The sequence below is a fragment of the Staurois parvus genome, unplaced genomic scaffold, assembly GCF_062004578.1.
Source record: "Staurois parvus isolate SC_StPar_1 unplaced genomic scaffold, SC_StPar_1.0 ptg000660l, whole genome shotgun sequence".
Classification (NCBI taxonomy): domain Eukaryota; kingdom Metazoa; phylum Chordata; class Amphibia; order Anura; family Ranidae; genus Staurois; species Staurois parvus.
Window position 1 is genome coordinate 6,883 of NW_028318456.1, and position 19,716 is coordinate 26,598.

At 43.6% G+C, this 19,716-nt stretch overlaps 1 protein-coding gene and 1 long non-coding RNA gene across 5 annotated transcripts in view; one reads left to right on the plus strand and one right to left on the minus strand.

Annotated features, from left to right (window-relative positions):
- The first annotated feature begins 934 nt into the window (after positions 1-934).
- LOC149448736 (uncharacterized) lies at positions 935-19,122 on the plus strand. The gene is made up of 2 exons (XR_016305797.1): positions 935-1,180; positions 18,779-19,122. It is a non-coding gene; the product is annotated as an uncharacterized LOC149448736 (long non-coding RNA).
- Positions 995-19,716, minus strand: part of LOC149448737 (asparaginyl-tRNA synthetase-like) — a 115,281-nt gene continuing 96,559 nt past the window's right edge. For all 4 annotated transcript variants that reach the window (XM_089651711.1, XM_089651712.1, XM_089651709.1 and 1 more), the window contains exon 13: positions 995-1,150. In XM_089651711.1, coding sequence (XP_089507837.1) covers positions 1,049-1,150 — 102 coding nt within the window. In that variant the 3' untranslated portion in view covers positions 995-1,048. The remainder of the gene's footprint in view (positions 1,151-19,716) is intronic.

A 19,716-nucleotide genomic window follows, 5' to 3' on the forward strand; every position in this document is an offset into this window, starting at 1 on the left:
TGGGAGACCAGATATAGTGAATGCATAGTCATGGGAGACCAGATATAGAGAATTCAGGGTCCTATGAGATCAGATATAGAGAATGCGGGGTCCTGAGAGACCAGATATAGTGAATGCAGGGTCCGGGGAGACCAGCTATAGAGAATGCGGGATCCTGGGAGACCAGATATAGTGAATGCAGGGTCCTGGGAGACCGGATATAGTGAATGCAGGGTCCGGGGAGATCAGATATAGAGAATGCGGGGTCCTGGGAGACCAGATATAATGAATGCAGGGTCCTGGGAGATCAGCTATAGTGAATGCAGGGTCTGGGGAGACCAGATATAGTGAATGCAGGATTTGGGGAGAGCAGATATAGTGAATGCGGGGTCCTGGGAGACCAGATATAGTGAATGCAGGGTCCAGGGAGACCAGATATAGTGAATGCGGGGTCCTGGGAGACCAGATATAGTGAATGCGGGGTCTGGGGAGACCAGATAGTGTGAATACGGGGTCCTGGGAGATCAGATATAGTGAATGCCGGGTCCTGGGAGACCAGATATAGTGAATACGGGGTCCTGGGAGATCAGATATAGAGAATGCGGGGTCCTGGGAGACCAGATATAGTGAATGCAGGGTCCTGGGAGACCAGATATAGTGAATGCAGGGTCCTGGGAGACCAGATATAGTGAATGCAGGGTCCAGGGAGACCAGATATAGTGAATGCAGGGTCCTGGGAAGACCAGATATAGTGAATGCAGGGTCCGAGGAGACCAGATATAGTGAATGCAGGGTCCTGGGAGACCAGATATAGTGAATGCGGGGTCCTGGGAGACCAGATATAGTGAATGCAGGGTCCGGGGAGACCAGATATAGTGAATGCGGGGTCCTGGGCTTAGTAACACCAACTTCCTGGGCAGATGATTGGCCTCAGAACGGAAAGTAAAGAGGAATATTCATTTTGGGTGTCACATGATATTGCATATGTGTGAAGAATGGGGAAAAATGACAAGGCCGGGTCTTTATACATCCTCCCCCGGCATTCTGCTTGCGGCTGATTGAAGCTCGGTTACCTGTCAAGACGTGATTGCAGTATGTGAAGTCTCTCCTCTCTCAGGCTGCCCCCAAACAGCTCCCCGATTCCTGGGACCAGCAGATCCACTGCAGACACCTGGAGAACAGAGAACGAGACATCTTATAGGTAAAGGGTTCCATCACACCTGAGTGACTTAAAGGGTTAAATGATGCTGTTGTTGTGAACTTCAGGCCTTGTAGTACCGGGGTTCTGGGCTCCAAGCAAAAGGCGCAGCGCGACTCGCACATGCGCAGTAGGAAATCCGCTACTTAGATTAAAAGTCAGCAGCTACAGTATTTATAGCTGCTGACTTTTAATCTTGTTGGCTTTTCACCCGGTGACTTGGTCAGTAACACACCTCCTGTATTAGAGTGCCCCCACTCTGGATGAAGGAGCACAGGGGGCACAGCAGACAGCAGGACTGTCAGTCTGGGGGGAGGGTTAGATGTACTAGCAGATTTAAATACACTAATAAATGGAAGCCAGCCAAACTCCAGCTCACACTTTATAATCGGTTATAGAAAACATTTTTTTGTTTCCTTTTGGGATAAAGATTTTTAAAAGGTAAATAAAAGCTGATCATTGTAATGACACCTGCCAGTGTTCGGTGGTTTGTCTCATCCATGTAAATGATACATTCTAGTGATGCACAGATATATCGGCGCCCAAGATTTACCGGCTGAAAAGAGTGTTAGCGGCATTTTGGCAATAGGAAAGAAGTAGCTGATAATGGCCGCCGAAAACATGCAATTTTTCCTGAGATTTTACCACTTTTAGGGCCGGTTCACACTGCATGCGTTTCAGTTGCTTTTTTTCTGCATCCAAAACGCACAGAAAGTAGGTGATATGGTTGTTAATGTCATAGTTCACATCCGTGCAGGGGCGGACTGACCATTCGAGCTCTCGGGCACTGCCCAAGGGCCCAGGGTCAGTAGGGGGCCCCATGAAATGACCCTGGTACGTTTAATAGGCTTTTTTGGGTGTGCTTTGAGTGTGGGCAAGGACACAGGGGCCCCATGTTCCCCTACAGACCGGGGGCCCCATGAGTTGTCAGTCCGCCCCTGCATCAGTGCTTGCAGATCCAGTGCATTCCGGTTGCAGGAAAAAAGTAGAAAAGGCTGCATTTTTCTGCACAGAACTGTACTGGAATACGGTAAAACGTATAAAAAATGCACATGTCCCTATTTAAATTGAAGAAAAAGAGGGGGAAAAAAATTAACTGAAATGCATTAAAAAAACGCAATGGAAAGCATCAAAACTGCACCGGAACTTGTCAAAAACGCACATGCAAAAAACGCATCCGGAACGCATCTGAACGGCGTTTCTATAGTGTGGACCGGCCCTTTTCTGCATCCAAAACGCACAGCAAGTAGGTGATATGGCTGTCAGTGTCATAGCTCACATCAGTGCTTGCAGTTCCAATGCGCTCCGGTTGCAAAAAAAAAAAAAGTAGAAAAGGCTGCATTTTTTCTGCACAGAACTGTACTGGAACGTGGTAAAACGCATAAAAAATGCACCAGAACGCACCAAAACGCACATGTCCCTATTTAAATTGAAGAAAAAGAGGGGGGAAAAATTAACTGAAATGTATTTAAAAACCGCAATGGAAAGCATCAAAACTGCACCGGAACTTGTCAAAAACGCGCACGAAAAAAACGCAACCAGAATGCATCAGGGCCAGGTTCACACTACATGCTTTTCAGTTGCTTTTTTTCTGCATCCAAAACACACAGAAAGTAGGTGATATGGCTGTCAGTGTCATAGTTCACATCAGTGCTTGCAGTTCCAGTGCGTTCCGGTTGCAAAAAAAAAAAAAAAGTAGAAAAGGCTGCATTTTTTTTGCACAGAACTGTACTGGAACGTGGTAAAACGCATCAAACGCGCACATGTCCCTATTTAAATTGAAGAAAAAATTAACTGGAATGCATAAAAAACGCATCAGAAAACGCACCGGGACACACCAAAAACGCGCATGCAAAAACACATTTGGAAGGCATCTGAACTGCGTTTATATAGTGTGAACCGGCCCTTAGGGTGCATTTTTCATAGGTCATGTGAGTAAAAAAAACCCAGCCTCAAAACGCAACACGTGTGCATTTTTGTTGGGTTTTCAATGCATTTCAAGCCTGGTTCAAACCAATGCAATTTGCGTTTTGTCCGTTATGCATTTTTGCATGCGTGGTTTTGATGCGCTTTTTTGATTTTTTTTTTTTTTTTGCTAACTTGTTGCTGGTCAGATTCAAAATGCATCAAAAATGCAACACCTGCAATTTTGGTACATTTTTAATACATTTCAGGCCTGGTTCACACCAATGCTGTTTGCGTTTTGCGTGCAGGATTTTGACATGTTTTCCGTGAAGTTTTTTTTAAGTGTTTTGCATTTTTAATTTGTTAATTAACCACCTCCCGTCTGGCCATTTTATATAAACGGCCGGACGGTGGCAGTGCAGGGTCGGGTGACCGTTTATTTATTGGTGGTATTTAATCGTCGCTGGATGCTTTACTTTTTGCGCTATAAACAAAAAAAGTGCAAAAAATTTGAAAAAAAAACAAAACGTTTCTTTGTTTCTATTATAAAATTTTTCAAACAGGTAATTTTTCTCCTTCACTGATGTGCGTTGATGAGGCAGCACTGATGGGCACTGATAGGCGGCACTGATAGGCAGCACTAATGAGGTATCACTGATAGGCGGCACTGATAGGCAGCACTAATGAGGTATCACGGATAGGCGGCACTGATAGGCAGCACTAATGAGGTATCACGGATAGGCGGCACTGATAGGCAGCACTAATGAGGTATCACGGATAGGCGGCACTGATAGGCAGCACTAATGAGGTGTTACTGATAGGCAGCACTAATGAGGTATCACAGATAGGCGGCACTGAAGGCAGCACTAATGAGGTATCACTGATAGGCGGCACTGATAGGCAGCACTAATGAGGTGTTACTGATAGGCAGCACTAATGAGGTATCACTGATAGGCAGCACTGATAGGCAGCACTAATGAGGTGTTACTGATAGGCAGCACTAATGAGGTATCACTGATAGGCGGCACTGATAGGCAGCACTAATGAGGTGTTACTGATAGGCAGCACTAATGAGGTATCACAGATAGGCGGCACTGAAGGCAGCACTAATGAGGTATCACGGATAGGTGGCACTGATAGGCAGCACTAATGAGGTATCACAGATAGGCGGCACTGATGATGGGTACTGATAGACAGCACTGATAGGTGGCACTGACTGGTGCAACCGCTGGGCACTGACTGGTGGCAATGACTGGCGGCAGTGGTGGGTGGCATTGATGGGCACAGGTGGGCTGCACTGGTGGGCTGCACTGCTGGGCACTGATCATCAGTGCCCTGATGATCGGTGCCGATCCCTGCTCTGACAACTGCCGGTTCTTGGCAGTACTTTCCTCAGCCTCTGACAGCGTGAGGAAAGTGCAGCCGAGAACCGGCAATTGCATTTCCCGGTGATCAGCGTGTCATTGGACACGGCTGATCACGTGGTAAAAGGCCGCTGTAATTGGAAGTTTACCACATCACGTGATCAGCTGTGTCCGTAGGACAATGTGATCACGGAGATCGCCGGGGGCGTGCAGGAGAGCGCGTTCTGGGAGGACGTCATATGACGCCCTCCCACAGCGTAGCCGTCATTCGGCTATCTGCGGTTGGCAAGTAGTTAATCTTTCAAGTTTTCGGTTTGCACTCCTATCACAGCCATCATGAAGGGGGTCCCACTCCATCTGTTACATTAGTTATGAAGACTGGAAGGACAGTGGGAACCCCCCAAAACCTTGCAGTATCAGAGTTGTCAGCAGGCATCCCTCACTGTTGGGTGGAGTGCCCCTTTAAGCCGGGACTCATTTTTCTTGCCTCCTTAAAGAAGTCAGAGTTCACATGGAACCCAAACACTTGTGTAACCCACTCAGGTTCCTGTCATTACCTTTCATCTCTCAGTGTTAAAGGCATCCCGAAATAGATCGTGGAAACTGCCAGAAGGGAAGCGTGAGCGATCGTTTCCAGAGAATGGAAACCTTCGTATGGCCACGCTGGGTAAGTGTGTTGTAATTAGAAGCACAAAAAGTGCTAACCGACCAGAAAAGGACAGGAGACACGACACGGGGCAGCAGCTCAATCACAATCTCCCAGCTACAGCCGCCTGTATATCACTTCATCTGCTTATATTTTACCTTCCCTGGTACCCCCCCCCCACCCCCACCAATCAACATGATGATGACGACATTTTTAAATGAAAGCTGTTTTCATTACACACCTTTTAAAACCCAGTGATGTCATCACTTGGTCTATGTGTTTCACTATGCAATGCAGGCAAATCTTGGCTGGGGCCAGCAGGGAGCTGTACATAGCGTCCTGACGGAATCAAGCACCCCTATCCGTGGGCTGGCTCTTGGGAGGAGTTTTGCAAATTTAAAAAAAAAAAAAAGAAATGGATGGGTGCCGGTATGGAGAGGTTTCTGGGCACGCTGTGTTTCCATGCAGGCCACCTTAGGTAACCACATGTGATGCAGAGCCTCTGTGTTCCCTAAAAGCACAGTACTATACAATTTTTTAGTCTTCTTTTATGCTTGCCTTTTTGCAGAAGTCTTAAAGTGCAGGACCTCGCATTCACTATATCCGCTCTCCCTATATCTGATCTCCCAGGACCCCGCATTCACTATATCTGATCTCCCCGGACCCTGCATTCACTATATCTGATCTCCCAGAACCCCGCATTCACTATATCTGGTCTCCCCGGACCCTGCATTCAATATATCTGGTCTCCCAGGATCCTGCATTCACTATATCTGATCTCCCAGGACCCTGCATTCACTATATCTGGTCTCCCCAGACCCTGCATTCACTATATCTGATCTCCCAGGACCCCGCATTCACTATATCTGATCTCCCAAGACCCTGCATTCACTATAATTGGTCTCCCAGGCCCCTTCATTCACTATAATTGGTCTCCTAGGCCCCTGCATTCACTATTTCATGTCTCCCAGGACCCCGCATTCACTATTTAAGGTCTTCCAGGATCCTGCATTCACTATATCTGATCTCCCAGGACCCCGCATTCACTATATCTGGTCTCCCAGGACCCTGCATTCAATATATCTGGTCTCCCAGGATCCTGCATTCACTATATCTGATCTCCCAGGACCCTGCATTCACTATATCTGATATCCCAGGACCCTGCATTCACTATATCTGGTCTCCCCAGACCCTGCATTCACTATATCTGATCTCCCAGGACCCCGCATTCACTATATCTGATCTCCCAAGACCCTGCATTCACTATAATTGGTCTCCCAGGCCCCTTCATTCACTATAATTGGTCTCCTAGGCCCCTGCATTCACTATTTCATGTCTCCCAGGACCCCGCATTCACTATTTAAGGTCTTCCAGGATCCTGCATTCACTATATCTGATCTCCCAGGACCTTGCATTCACTATATCTGATTTCCCAGGACCCTGCATTCACTATATCTGGTCTCCCCGGACCCTGCATTCACTATATCTGGTCTCCCCGGATCCTGCATTCACTATATCTGGTCTCCCCAGACCCCACATTCACTATATCTGGTCTCCCCGGAACCTGCATTCACTATATCTGATCTCACAGGACCCCGCATTCACTATATCTGATCTCTCCGGACCCTGCATTCACTATATCTGGTCTCCCCGGACCCTGCATTCACTATAATTGGTCCCAGGACCCTGCATTCACTATATCTGGTCTCCCCGGACCCTGCATTCACTATATAGGGTCTCCCAGGACCCCACATTCACTATATCCGGTCTCCCCGGACCCTGCATTCACTATAATTGGTCCCAGGACCCTGCATTCACTATATCTGGTCTCCCCGGACCCTGCATTCACTATATAGGGTCTCCCAGGACCCCACATTCACTATATCCGGTCTCCCCGGACCCTGCATTCACTATATCTGGTCTCCCAGGACCCTGCATTCACTATATCTGGTCTCCCAGGACCCCGCATTCACTATATCTGGTCTCCCAGGACCCCACATTCACTATATCTGGTCTCCCAGGACCCTGCATTCACTATATCTGGTCTCCCAGGACCCTGCATTCAGTACATCTGGTCTCCCCGGACTCTGCATTCACTATAATTGGTCTCCCAGGACCCTGCATTCACTATAATTGGTCTCCCAGGACCCCGCATTCACTATACCTGGTCTCCCAGGATCCTGCATTCACTATATCTGGTCTCCCTGGACCCTGCATTCACTATATCTGGTCTCCCACAGTACACACAACATGGAAATGCAATTATTTTAGTAAATATAAACTGCTAAATACCTTTTCTCATCAGCAGTACATAGCAGTCTTGTGACTTTTGTCAGTGTCCAGCAGAGCAGTGATTAATCTTCTAAAAGGAATTTTATTCTGTCCTGACTGTCCTATGAGGCTGCATAACCCCTGACCCTCTGTCTGGACAGTGCCGATTGGCCCTATGCTGATCACATGCACCCTCCCAAAGAGAAAAAAAAAAACTCTCTAGTAATACACACTAAACTGAGCATGTGCAGAGTGCCTCCTAGAGCTCTGTACTATTAACAGATGAATTGTGAAAAGTAGAAGAGGAGAATCAGAGAAGACAGGATCAAACAGCCTTTTTTTTACACACAGTGTGGAAAATTAACCTCTTAGGTTCAACAGTGAGTATAACAAGCATGCTTCACTGCAAATGCAAACTGATCTTACTGCTGTGGGTTCAGGAACACTTTAAGGCTGGTCATGTGACAGGCAAGATCCTTTTCACCCAGCATAGGGCGATCCCTCAGTACAGTCAATGTAGCAGACATGACATCAGCACCGCCTATTCTTCACTATATTAGGAGTGCAGGACGCTGCGGTGACACCCCCCCCCCCCAAGGGGCAGGTCTACGATACCCTACATCACAGGTGTTAAACTGGTGACCCTCCAGCTGATGCCAAACGACAAGTCCCATGAGGCATTGCAAGATTGACTATTGCAAGCATGACTCCCAAAGGCAGAGGCATGATGGGACTTGTAGTTTTGCAACAGCTGGAGGGCCGCTGGTTTGACACCCCTGCTGTACACGGGTTGGATGTCCTCAGTCTTTCAGGTTGCTTGACACTGGGTGATATTCAACCTGAAAGACTGACATCTAATGGCGGAAAGTGCTTACTGCAGCATTGCACCCATAAGAGGAGCCACGCTGGATCGCAGAGCAGGGATAATGCCAGTATTGCAGCGACAGCAACATTTTATGTTGTTAAAATTGCCGGACAACCATTAAAAAAAACAAAACAAAACAAAAAAAAAAAAACAAAGACTTGGGATTAAAGCTTATATGTTTTTAAACTTTTTTTTTTCTACACTATTTGTTATTAACCATTTCAATACCGGGCACTTTTACCCACTTTTACCCCGGTCATACAACATTGTACCCAAACTAAAATTTTATCATTTTCTTCACACAACTAGAGCTTTCTTTTGGTGGTATTTAATCACCGCTGGAGTTTTTATTTTTTGCTAAATTAACAAAAAAAGACCAAAAATTTTGAAAAAAAAACACGTTTTTCTTTGTTTCTGTTATAAAAGTTTACAAATAAATAATTGTTCTTCATAAATTTAGGCCGAGATGTATTCTGCTACATGTCTTTGGTGAAAATAACCCAAATTAGGATGTATTATTTAATCTGTAGGAAAGTTATAGAGTTCACAAACTATGGTATAGATCTGAATATTGATCAATCCTGAAGTACTGACAGCCAATCTAATATCTTGAGGTCCAAGAATGTCAGAACAGTACAGATATCCCCCAAATGTCAGGACAGTACAGATATCCCCCAAATGTCAGAACAGTACAGATATCCCCCAAATGTCAGGACAGTACAGATATCCCCCAAATGTCAGAACAGTACAGATATCCCCCAAATGTCAGGACAGTACAGATATCCCCAAATGTCAGGACAGTACAGATATCCTCCAAATGTCAGAACAGTACAGATATCCCCCAAATGTCAGGACGGTACAGATATCCCCCAAATGTCAGAACAGTACAGATATCCCCCAAATGTCAGAACAGTGCAGATATCCCCCAAATGTCAGGACAGTACAGATATCCCCCAAATGACCCCTTTTTGCAGAGTAGACAGTCCGACGTACTTCATAAGAGGCATGGCGAGATTTTTGAAGTTGTATTTTTTTTGTCATAATTTTTCGGAAAATGAAAAAATAAAAAAAATTATTTTCACTATTTTTTTTTACATACAGTCACCAGTGCAGTACAGCGTCATCATATAACTGGCATGGCGGTGATCAGGGACACTGACTGGTGACAGTATTAAAAAATATATATATGTTTGTTTTTATTTTTTTTATTTTACATTTTTTATTACATTTTTTTTCATATTTCACTATGTCCAAAGTAGTACAATGTTACCATAATAACATTGTACTACTTTGGGGAAGTGATCAGTATTTTTTTTTTTTTTCTACACAATTTGCTTATAGCAAAGAATTACTTTGCTATAAGCAAGCATTTACCTGAATGACATCGATTCATTCAGTGTTTTTTTTTTTTTGTGCTTAGCTGTGATTTGGCCACAGCTAATCACATGACATGTGCATGTGACCTGCTGTGACCATTCACAGCTAGGCACTAGTATACAATGGATGGCATGAATGAAGCCATCCATTGTATACAACTGTCATGTGATCTGCTGTGATTGGTCTCAGCAGGTCACATGGTACCGGCAACGGGGGCCGGTACTCAGATTTGTCATCGGCCGTGTCCGAGGTACACGGCCGGTGACAGATCGCCCCGCTGCGCGGCTCTGCAAGCGCGAAAACTGCAGATGCCCGGGAGGACACCATATGGCGTCCACCCGGAAATCTAAAGCACTTTGCCGGACGCCAAACAGCTATTGGTTGAAAAATAAAAATGAATAATCCTACACCCACAGTTGATCCAGAGGAAGGAAAAAAAAAACAGCAAAGCACGCTCCAATTTGCTCCTGCAGGGGAAAAAAATCCTCCCTGATTCCCTGAGAGGCAATCTGATAATCCCTGGATCAACTTATAAATGTTATATCCAGTTATATTCTGTGTATCCTAGGAAGAATCCAGGACTTTTTTTTTAAAGCAATCCACTGAGCTGGACAGAACACACTCTTGAGGGAGTCTATTCCACATTTTCACAGCTCTCACTGTGAAGAAACCTTTCTGTGTTTGGAGATTAAATTTCTTTTCCTCCAGATGTAAAGAGCGCCCCCTTGTCCTCTGTGATGACCTCAGGGGGAATAGCTCTACACCGAGTTCACTATATGAACCACTGATGTATTTATACATGGAGATCATATCCCCCCTTATGTATTATACATGGAGATCATATCCCCCCTTATGTATTATACATGGAGATCATATCCCCCCCTTATGTATTATACATGGAGATCATATCCCCCCTTATGTATCATACATGGAGATCATATCCCCCTTATGTATTATACATGGAGATCATATCCCCCTTATGTATTATACATGGAGATCATATCCCCCCTTATGTATCATACATGGAGATCATATCCCCCTTATGTATTATACATGGAGATCATATCCCCCCTTATGTATTATACATGGAGATCATATCCCCCCTTATGTATTATACATGGAGATCATATCCCCCTTATGTATTATACATGGTGATCATATCCCCCCTTATGTATTATACATGGAGATCATATCCCCCCTTATGTATTGTACATGGAGATCATATCCCCCTTATGTATTATACATGGAGATCATATCCCCCCTTATGTATCATACATGGCGATCATATCCCCCTTATGTATTATACATGGAGATCATATCCCCCTTATGTATCATACATGGAGATCATATCCCCCTTATGTATTATACATGGAGATCATATCCCCCCTTATGTATTATACATTGTGATCATATCCCCCCTTATGCATTATACATGGAGATCATATCCCCCCTTATGTATTATACATGGAGATCATATCCCCCCTTATGTATTATACATGGAGATCATATCCCCCCTTATGTATTATACATGGAGATCATATCCCCCCTTATGTATTATACATGGAGATCATATCCCCCCTTATGTATTATACATGGAGATCATATCCCCCCTTAATCTCCTCTTCTCAAGAAAGAATAAATTCAGTTCCTTAAATCTTTCCTCATAGCATATGTATTATGTCATATTCATCTGACATGCAAATAAAAAAGCATTATGCATTCTGTTTAAAGGATAAGTTCACCTTTGGAACATGTAACATCTTCCCGTAGCTGCAGCCGTGCCTGCCACATTTACATCCCAACTATTCTGACAGGTCTGCAGGAGACCTGCATGGCATCACCAATCTACTGATCGCTGGCGCAATGCTTTCCAGGTTCCTTTAGACAAAAATAATAAATGCACATTTTTTTTATCTGCAAAACCTATCCTTTAAAGAGCTCCTGAGATCTAATTAAAAAGCTGAAAACAGGATTCTTTTAAGCTGGTAAAATCACAAACTGTAAACCATAAAAAAAGAAAAGAAAGAAAAGAAAGGAAAGAAAGGAAAACAAACGAAATGCAAACCTAGCCAAAAGTGAAATTAATTTGAACTGCAAATAGAAAATGCTACAAAAAAGTGAGAAAATGACCTCGATGATCCAGGTATATTAGTAATAATTGTATATATGCACATATACCGTGCATACAAAAACACACAATATTTGTTATATATATATATATATATATATATATATACACACACATACAAACACACACAACCTTTTTTTTTCAAAAATTAATTGAATGCTAGACAATGGATTCCCAGAGTGCTAAACGTTATCTTAAAGAGACTAACATAGTAGAAGAAACAGGCAAAAGTGGTCTCAAAGAGAGTAATTTGTAGAGAAGGGAAAGAGTCGCAGTTTTAACTCAGTCTCTGTGTGTAAATTTTAGCTTCAGCTATTGAGCTCTGCAAACAGACCTTTAAAAAACAAAGCCCCTGGAAAACCAGTTAAAATGTCTAAATCTCCATCTGCTGGCTACAATTGAAATCAATGTTTTCTATGCAGGGCACCTTTGTTGCACTCTCCTTTGGCGATAGCTTTGTGGGAACTTCCGGTTACACGACAGCCAGCTTTAGCTGCCGCTTCTTGTCATAGCCAGCTTTTATTTTAACACCCTTGTCTATAGCTCTCAGTACTAGGGGTGATGTAATGAGGCAGCCCCAGCAGCCAGAAGTCTTTAATATTGGCCCAAACAGCAAAGCATCAATGCCCCCCACCTTGAACCATACAGATTTTCTGGGACAAGTAGTTCCTGTACTGCCACTGCTCCCTGCCTGCCTCCACACCACAGAAAGGAGAAAAATGGGTATGGACTGGTCATGCGACCGCTCCAGTAAAGTCTTTAAAAAATTATCTAGCTAGAAATGTAAGATACAAGGTAAGGTACATTGCCCCGGGGTAGGGGAGAAAATGATCACTTGAATGTCTGGAGTCCGGCTTTAATCACTTTGCCAATAAACCAATAATAAAAGTACCCGGGAACCACACGGCACACATCTGAGCACAAAAATCTGATTGGATTATTTTGCGGTCTCTTCCCCCACTGGGAAGATGTCCCCTTACTTCTGTGCTCCCAATGGGAATGAAGACAATTAAAGAAGTATTAAACCCAAAAGCAAACATTTACTATATTGTAGCTCACCAATCCTTAGATGTGATGGCTGCTTTAGTTTTCTTTTTTTTTTCTTTTACTTTCACTTAGTGATCCAGCCAGTAAGTCTGTTCTTTTTCAACAGAACAAGCTGTCCTGCAAATGCATCAGTTAAAAGTGTTGTGACAAACCATTTACCACTGACAGGGGTGCTTGCAACCATCAGCTGTTATGTATGTAAATTCTTTCCCAAAAGAAAAAAAAAATGTTGCTGTAACTGTTTATAAAGTATGAGCTGGAGTTTGGCTTGTTAGTGTATCTAAATCTGCTAGTACATCAAACACTCCCCTCCCCCTAGACTAGCCTTTCTCAACTAGGGTACCTTAGCAAAATGTCTACGAATTGCACAAAACCCAGTGGGTAGAACAAACCTGCCTTTTAGTTACACAAAGTCACAGGATTTTCACTGTGCACCATTCCGACCTTCTAGCCTCCGATGTCCTAACTGTCAATGACATCATCAACTGATAAGGAGGATGTCAACTGCCTGCACACAGGGGCGTCCCTAGGCAGGTGGGGGGGATGCGCAACGCACCGGGTGACACCAACCGCACAGGGTGACACCGGACCTACTTCACGAAAAGATAAGTTGTAAAGCAAGCCAAAGATCCCCGCAGGATGGATCGGATCTGCGGATTGAGCATAATGGATCAGAGTCCGATCCATTATGCTCCCCAATCCGCAGATCCGATCCATCCTGTGGGGATCTTCGACATGCAACCTATATGGGGTGACACCGGACCCGCTCCACGAAAAGGTAAGTTGTAAAGCAAACCGACAATCCCTGCAGGATGGATCCGATCTGCGGATTGGGGAGCATAATGGATCGGACTCTGATCCATTATGCTCAATCCGCAGATCCGATCCATCCTGCAGGGATCGTCGTACAACTTACCTTTTCGAGGAGCGGGTCCGGTGTCACCCTGTGTAGTAGGTGTCACCCGATGTGGCGCGCACCCCCTGCACCTGCCTAGGGACGCCCCTGTGTGCAGGCAGTTGACATCCTCCTTATCAACTGATGTTGTCATTGGTTGTCAGGACGCCGGCGGTTAGAAGGTCGGAACTTACCTTTTCGTGGATCGGGTCCGGTGACACCCCATATAGGTTGCATGCTGACGATCCCCGCAGGATGGATCGGATCTGCGGATTGGGGAGCATAATGGATCGGGCTCCGATCCATTATGCTCAATCCGCAGATGCGATCCATTCTGCGGGAATCGTCGGAGGGGGTGCCACCAAGTGTTACAACACCGGGTGACACCAACTCTAGGGACGCCCCTGCCTGCACAGCATCCTAGTTTGACCCTTCCCTGCCCCTCTCCATCAGTGCCGGAGTCACATTAGCTCAGTGATGGAGGATAGGAGCTTTGGGACTGCCCACAATTTTAAAGAGTGCCTTGACTGAAAAAAGGTTGAGAAACGCTGCCTTAGACTGACAATGTTTCTGTCTGCTATGCCCCCGGTGCTCCTTCACCCAGAGTGGGGGCTCTCTAATACAGGTGGTGCGTTACTGGCCAGATCACCAGGTGAAAACAGAGGGGGGTGTAGCTGGCCAGCTAAGACCAGTCCTAGGTTGCTAATATGGTTCACATATATGTGTATACCAAACCTGCCAATAACATCAGTATAGTATATATGTGCACATGTTAAAGCCAAAAGCAAAATCATTGCTGTAATTTATGTCTTTGATTGTTATATGACATTTATATATTCATTGTGTTAGCAGAAGCAGAAAAGGAAAATGTGCCTTTAAGAGTTAGTATAGAGCTGAGCCAATCACAGACAGCCTCACACTGTGCAGAGCCTTAACCAATCCCAGCCAGTTTCACATCTATGCCTGTGTAAAACTCCCTGCTAGGATTTTCTAGAGACACATGCTCAGCAGACAGAGGAGGAAACAGACAGTTCCAATCGGAAAAGCTTTATGGAGCAGAGAAGGCCAAATAGGTATTTAATGCACTTGTGTGTTCCTCTATTGTTTGGCAGTGCAGGTGGATCTGTGTGTTGAAACTGTTGTGTGTGTTTTACTTGTAGTTCCACCGAATATAACGAACGATCGAACGAATATAACGAATCGAATATAGCAAATCGAATTTACTGAATCTAACAAATTTATCAAGCTATCAAATCAAACCACTGTAATATAAAGAAATAAGCTACTGTATGATAAATGAAACAAGCCATTGTAAGCAGTTATATGAAGAAGATTGAAGTTATTAAAGAAGTTAACTAAAGTATTTGGTGTGCTCTTTAAACCTACTGCATCCATAGAGCGGCATTGGAGGAATTACAGAGTAAAGTCAGTCTAATCAAACAAAGAAACAGCAATTGCATAATTTTTCTAATGCCACAGCGCACAAGGCACCAAAGGGTGCTGCGCCTGCCACAGGGGGGAGGCAAAAAAAAAAACAAAAACCAATGCAGCCGCCACGTCTAATGATTGGTAAGTGGCAATATATAAAATTTTTGGTTTTGGGCTCAACCACTTCCTGTCCGGCCCATGTATATACGTAAACAGCCAGACGGTGGCAGTGCAGGGGCAGGTTGCCATTCATAAACAGTGTTCAGCTGTCCAGAGGACACAGTTGAGCACCGATCGTCGGACGGGACCTCTGTGTGAGGTCCTGATCATGTGATCACTGATTGGCCAATCAGTGATCACATGAATAGTAGTAAGCAAGATGTCACCTTCTGACATCATTGCTTACTACATGTGAAATCTGTGAATGATGACAGAGGTCACATGGTACAAGGCTATTCACAACAGCCTTGTACCATGTGACAAGCTGTGACCAATCACAGCTCACTCAGTATTTCTCAGTTTGCTGCAAGAATGCAGCCAGAGAGAAGGAGAAATGATTGCTTTTACAGCCTTTATGGGTGTAAAAGCAATCAGTGTAAAAAAAAAAAAATCTTCATCACCCCCCACAAGTAGTACAGTGTTACTATGGTGACACTGTACTGCTAGGGTGACAGTATGTTAATAAAACAAAAAACAAATAATAATATAAAAAAAATAAAATCGTAAACTATTTTTTTGGAAAAATTATAATTTTTGGTTATAAACTAATTTGGGTTATTTTTTTTTTTTTTACTAAAAAGATAATTGAATACATTTTGGCCAAGATTTATGAAGAAAGATTATTTGCAAAATTTTATAAGAAAAACTTTTTTTTTTTAATTTTTGGACTTTTTCATTTATATAGCAAAAAAAAATAAAACTCCCAGTGGTGAATAAATACCACCAAAATAAAGTTTTATCTGTCTCCAAAAAAAATGCTAAAAAACTCATATGGGTAGAGCGTTGCATGACTGCGCAATTGTCATTGAAAGTGTGATAGTGCTGAAAGCTGAAAATTGGCCTGGACAGGAAGGGGGTGAAAGTGTCCGGACTGGAAGTGGTTAATATCGCTGTAAAATCTGTCCAATAACTGGCTGGCGCTCCACAAGCTAATAAAAAAAACATTAGTGCAGTTCCTAACCCAACTGCCACTTTTTTTTCAGCATACTGTCTTCTGTAAAACGACATGTGTTTTATTAAATCTGAAAAATGTTTTTCAGATGTCTGTGAGAGCGTCAGACATCATACAGGGAAGAGAGCGTTGGCTTCAGATGTCACGTAATAAAGCCCAGCGACACATCTGATTCACATGATGCAGCGAGCCGCCACGTTTCATTCATTACATGTCAGAGCCGTATTAATCAGTGACATCTGTGATGCGATCGCCTTGCTGGAAAATCGTATGGAATCAACAAAAAATAAAGCCCGATCATTATTAATAGAAATGAACACATCTGTTCCTCTGCTTTTACAGTAGGCGGGGGCAGAGCCATGAAATCCTTGGAACCAAAATGTGGTTTAACATAAGTTAAAGGATAGGTTCACTTTAGGGGATAGTTCACATCAGGGGCAGACTGACCATTTGGAAACTCGGGCACTGCCCGAGGACCCGGGGTCAGTAGGGGGCCCCATGAGATGCCCCTGGTACCTTTTTCATAGGCTTTTTTGAGTTTAGGCAAGGACACAGGGGCCCCATGATCCACCAAATTGCCTGGGGGCCCCATGAGTTGTCAGTCCGCCCCTGGTTCAAACCACAAAAACGCACTCTGAATGCATTCCGGATACATTTTTGCTTGCAGTTCACATTGCTCTCCGTTCCGGTGCAGTTCTGATGCAAGTCCAGTATGGTTCTGTGCAGAAAAAATTCAGACTGTTCCACTTTTTATTCTGCACCGGGAACTGACTGCACTGGTGTGAACTAGGACCATTGGAAAACACTGTGCATGCATTTTTGATGCAGAAAAAAAAAAACGCACTGGACTGCATCTAGTGTGAACCAGCCCTAAAACAATTGTTTCATTTTTTTTTCCAAAAACAAAAATAAAAAAAACAAAAAAAGAAATAAAAATAAAAAAAAAACAAAAATAAAAAAATATAAAAAAACAAATAAAAAAAACAAAAACAAAAAAAACAAAAACAAAACAAAAAAAAACAAGAGGAGAGGTAGCATACTCACCTTGGCAGTAGTCCATATCTCTTGCCTCCTCGCTGCAGCCATTTGCAAGCCCTTCAGGGACTGTTCAGGGAGTGTTGGGGTACCAGCAGACCTGCTGCATGCTGTGGTTTCATTCTCTGACCCCTTTGCCACCTTACTACACAGCAGTCATTTAGGAGGTCAGAGAATGGAACCACAGCACACAGTGAGTACTGGTATCGGACTCTCCTGGAAGTAGAGAAACAATTGAGTACTGTCCGTGATACTTTTTTTATTTGCACCAACATCCAATTTTCAGGACAAGCTTTCGGGGTATGTCCCCTACTTCAAGGTCCAAGCAGTACCAAATGCTAGAGGGCCTGGAGGAGGTTGCATTTCCCGGAACAGAGGCGAAGTTGGAGATACGGGTCAACAGAGAGGTGGGATTGCTACCTCTTCTCTTGCAGGGAATTTTCAGCTCTATTTTTCAAGGACCTGACAGGGTCGCTTTAACTAGTTGCTGACTTTGGGCATGCTACACACGTCCCAAAAAAAAAAAAAAAAAAAAAAAAAAACCACACAAAAACCCCATCATCATTGTACACAGAATGTGTGTAGCATGTCCAGTCTCTCTACTCTGTTTGTGGGACCCTCCCCCCACACTAGTTTTCAGAAATCGTTGGCTTGGATTAATCAGAGCGGCATAATTGTAAGTTCATAGAAGGTGTCGGCGGCTGTAGCTGCCAAAAAAGCGTTCTGCATAAAACTCTGTTTACACTAGTGTGACCTGCAATGCGAGTTTGGATACCAGGGGCGGACTGACAACTCATGGGGCCCCCGGGCAATAGGGGATCATGGGGCCCCTGTGTCCTTGCCCAAACTCAAAAAAGCCTATGAAAAAGGTACCAGGGGCAGCTCATGGGGCCCCCTACTGACCCCGGGCCCTCGGGCAGTGCCAGAGTTTCCAAATGGTCAGTCCGCCCCTGTTGGATACAGATGGTTGTGTGACAAGTCGCAGCCCATCGATTGAACGGCACCCATTCCATTCTATGTGACCTAAAGTCGCAGTAACTTTGAAAAGGTTCCTGCACTACTTTGATGCCACTTTCCTGCTATTTAAGTGCCAGAGAGTTTAAAGCCGCATAAAAGTCGCACAACAAAGACGCACTCGAAATCGCGTGACTTTGGAGTCGCCCTAGAGTGCACAGAGCCTCAATCTGCGATTATACAAAGATACAAAGTAACATTTTGTTACTTTTGTATCATTCTATACACTCATCTGCAGATCAAAAGGGATGTCAGTTAAAGCAATGTGACAAGTAAAAAAAAAAAGTAAAAAATAAAATAAAATGTTCCTCTTTTTAACCCCTTATTAACCCTTAATTTACGCTAATCAGCCCCAATTAACTGCTTAGTCTCCTTCTCCCTTAAACTATTATTTGCCTGCTGATTTTTTGTTTCTATTTCAATAACTATTAATATTGAAATATTTGTTTTTAAAGGTTAATGTTTTTACAAAGGAGTGGCTTCGTAAGAAGCATTTCAAGGTCCTGGAGTGGCCTAGCCAGTCTCCAGATCTCAACCCCATAGAAAACCTTTGGAGGGAATTGAAAGTCCGTGTTGCCCAGCGACAGCCCCAAAACATCACTGCTCCAGAGGAGATCTGCATGGAGGATGGGCCAACATACCAGCAACAGTGTGTGCCAACCTTGTGAAGACTTACAGGAAACGTCTGACCTCTGTCATTGCCAACAAAGGATATATAACAAAGTATTGAGATGAACTTTTCATATTGACCAAATACTTATTTTCCACCATAATTTGCAAATAAATTCTTTCTAAATCAGCCAATGTGATTGTCTGGATTTTTGTTCTCATTTTGTCTCTCATAGTTGAGGTCTACCTATGATGCCAATTACAGGCCTCTCTCATCTTTTTAAGTGGGAGAACTTGCACAATTGGTGGCTGACTAAATACTTTTTGGCCCCACTGTACACAACACAGATATATATAAAAGACATACACACATTCATATATATATATATATATATATATATATATATATATATATATATATATATACAGTGGGAATCGAAAGTTTGGGCACCCCAGCTAAAAATTTGTATTAATGTGCATAAAGAAGCCAAGGAAAGATGGAAAAATCTCCAAAAGGCATCAAATTACAGATTAGACATTCTTATAATATGTCAACAAAAGTTAGATTTTATTTCCATCATTTACACTTTCAAAATAACAGAAAACAAAAAAATGGCGTCTGCAAAAGTTTGGGCACCCTGCAGAGTTAATATCTTGTACTGCCCCCTTTGGCAAGTATCACAGCTTGTAAACGCTTTTTGTAGCCAGCCAAGAGTCTTTCAATTCTTGTTTGAGGTATCTTTGCCCATTCTTCCTTACAAAAGTCTTCCAGTTCTTTGAGATT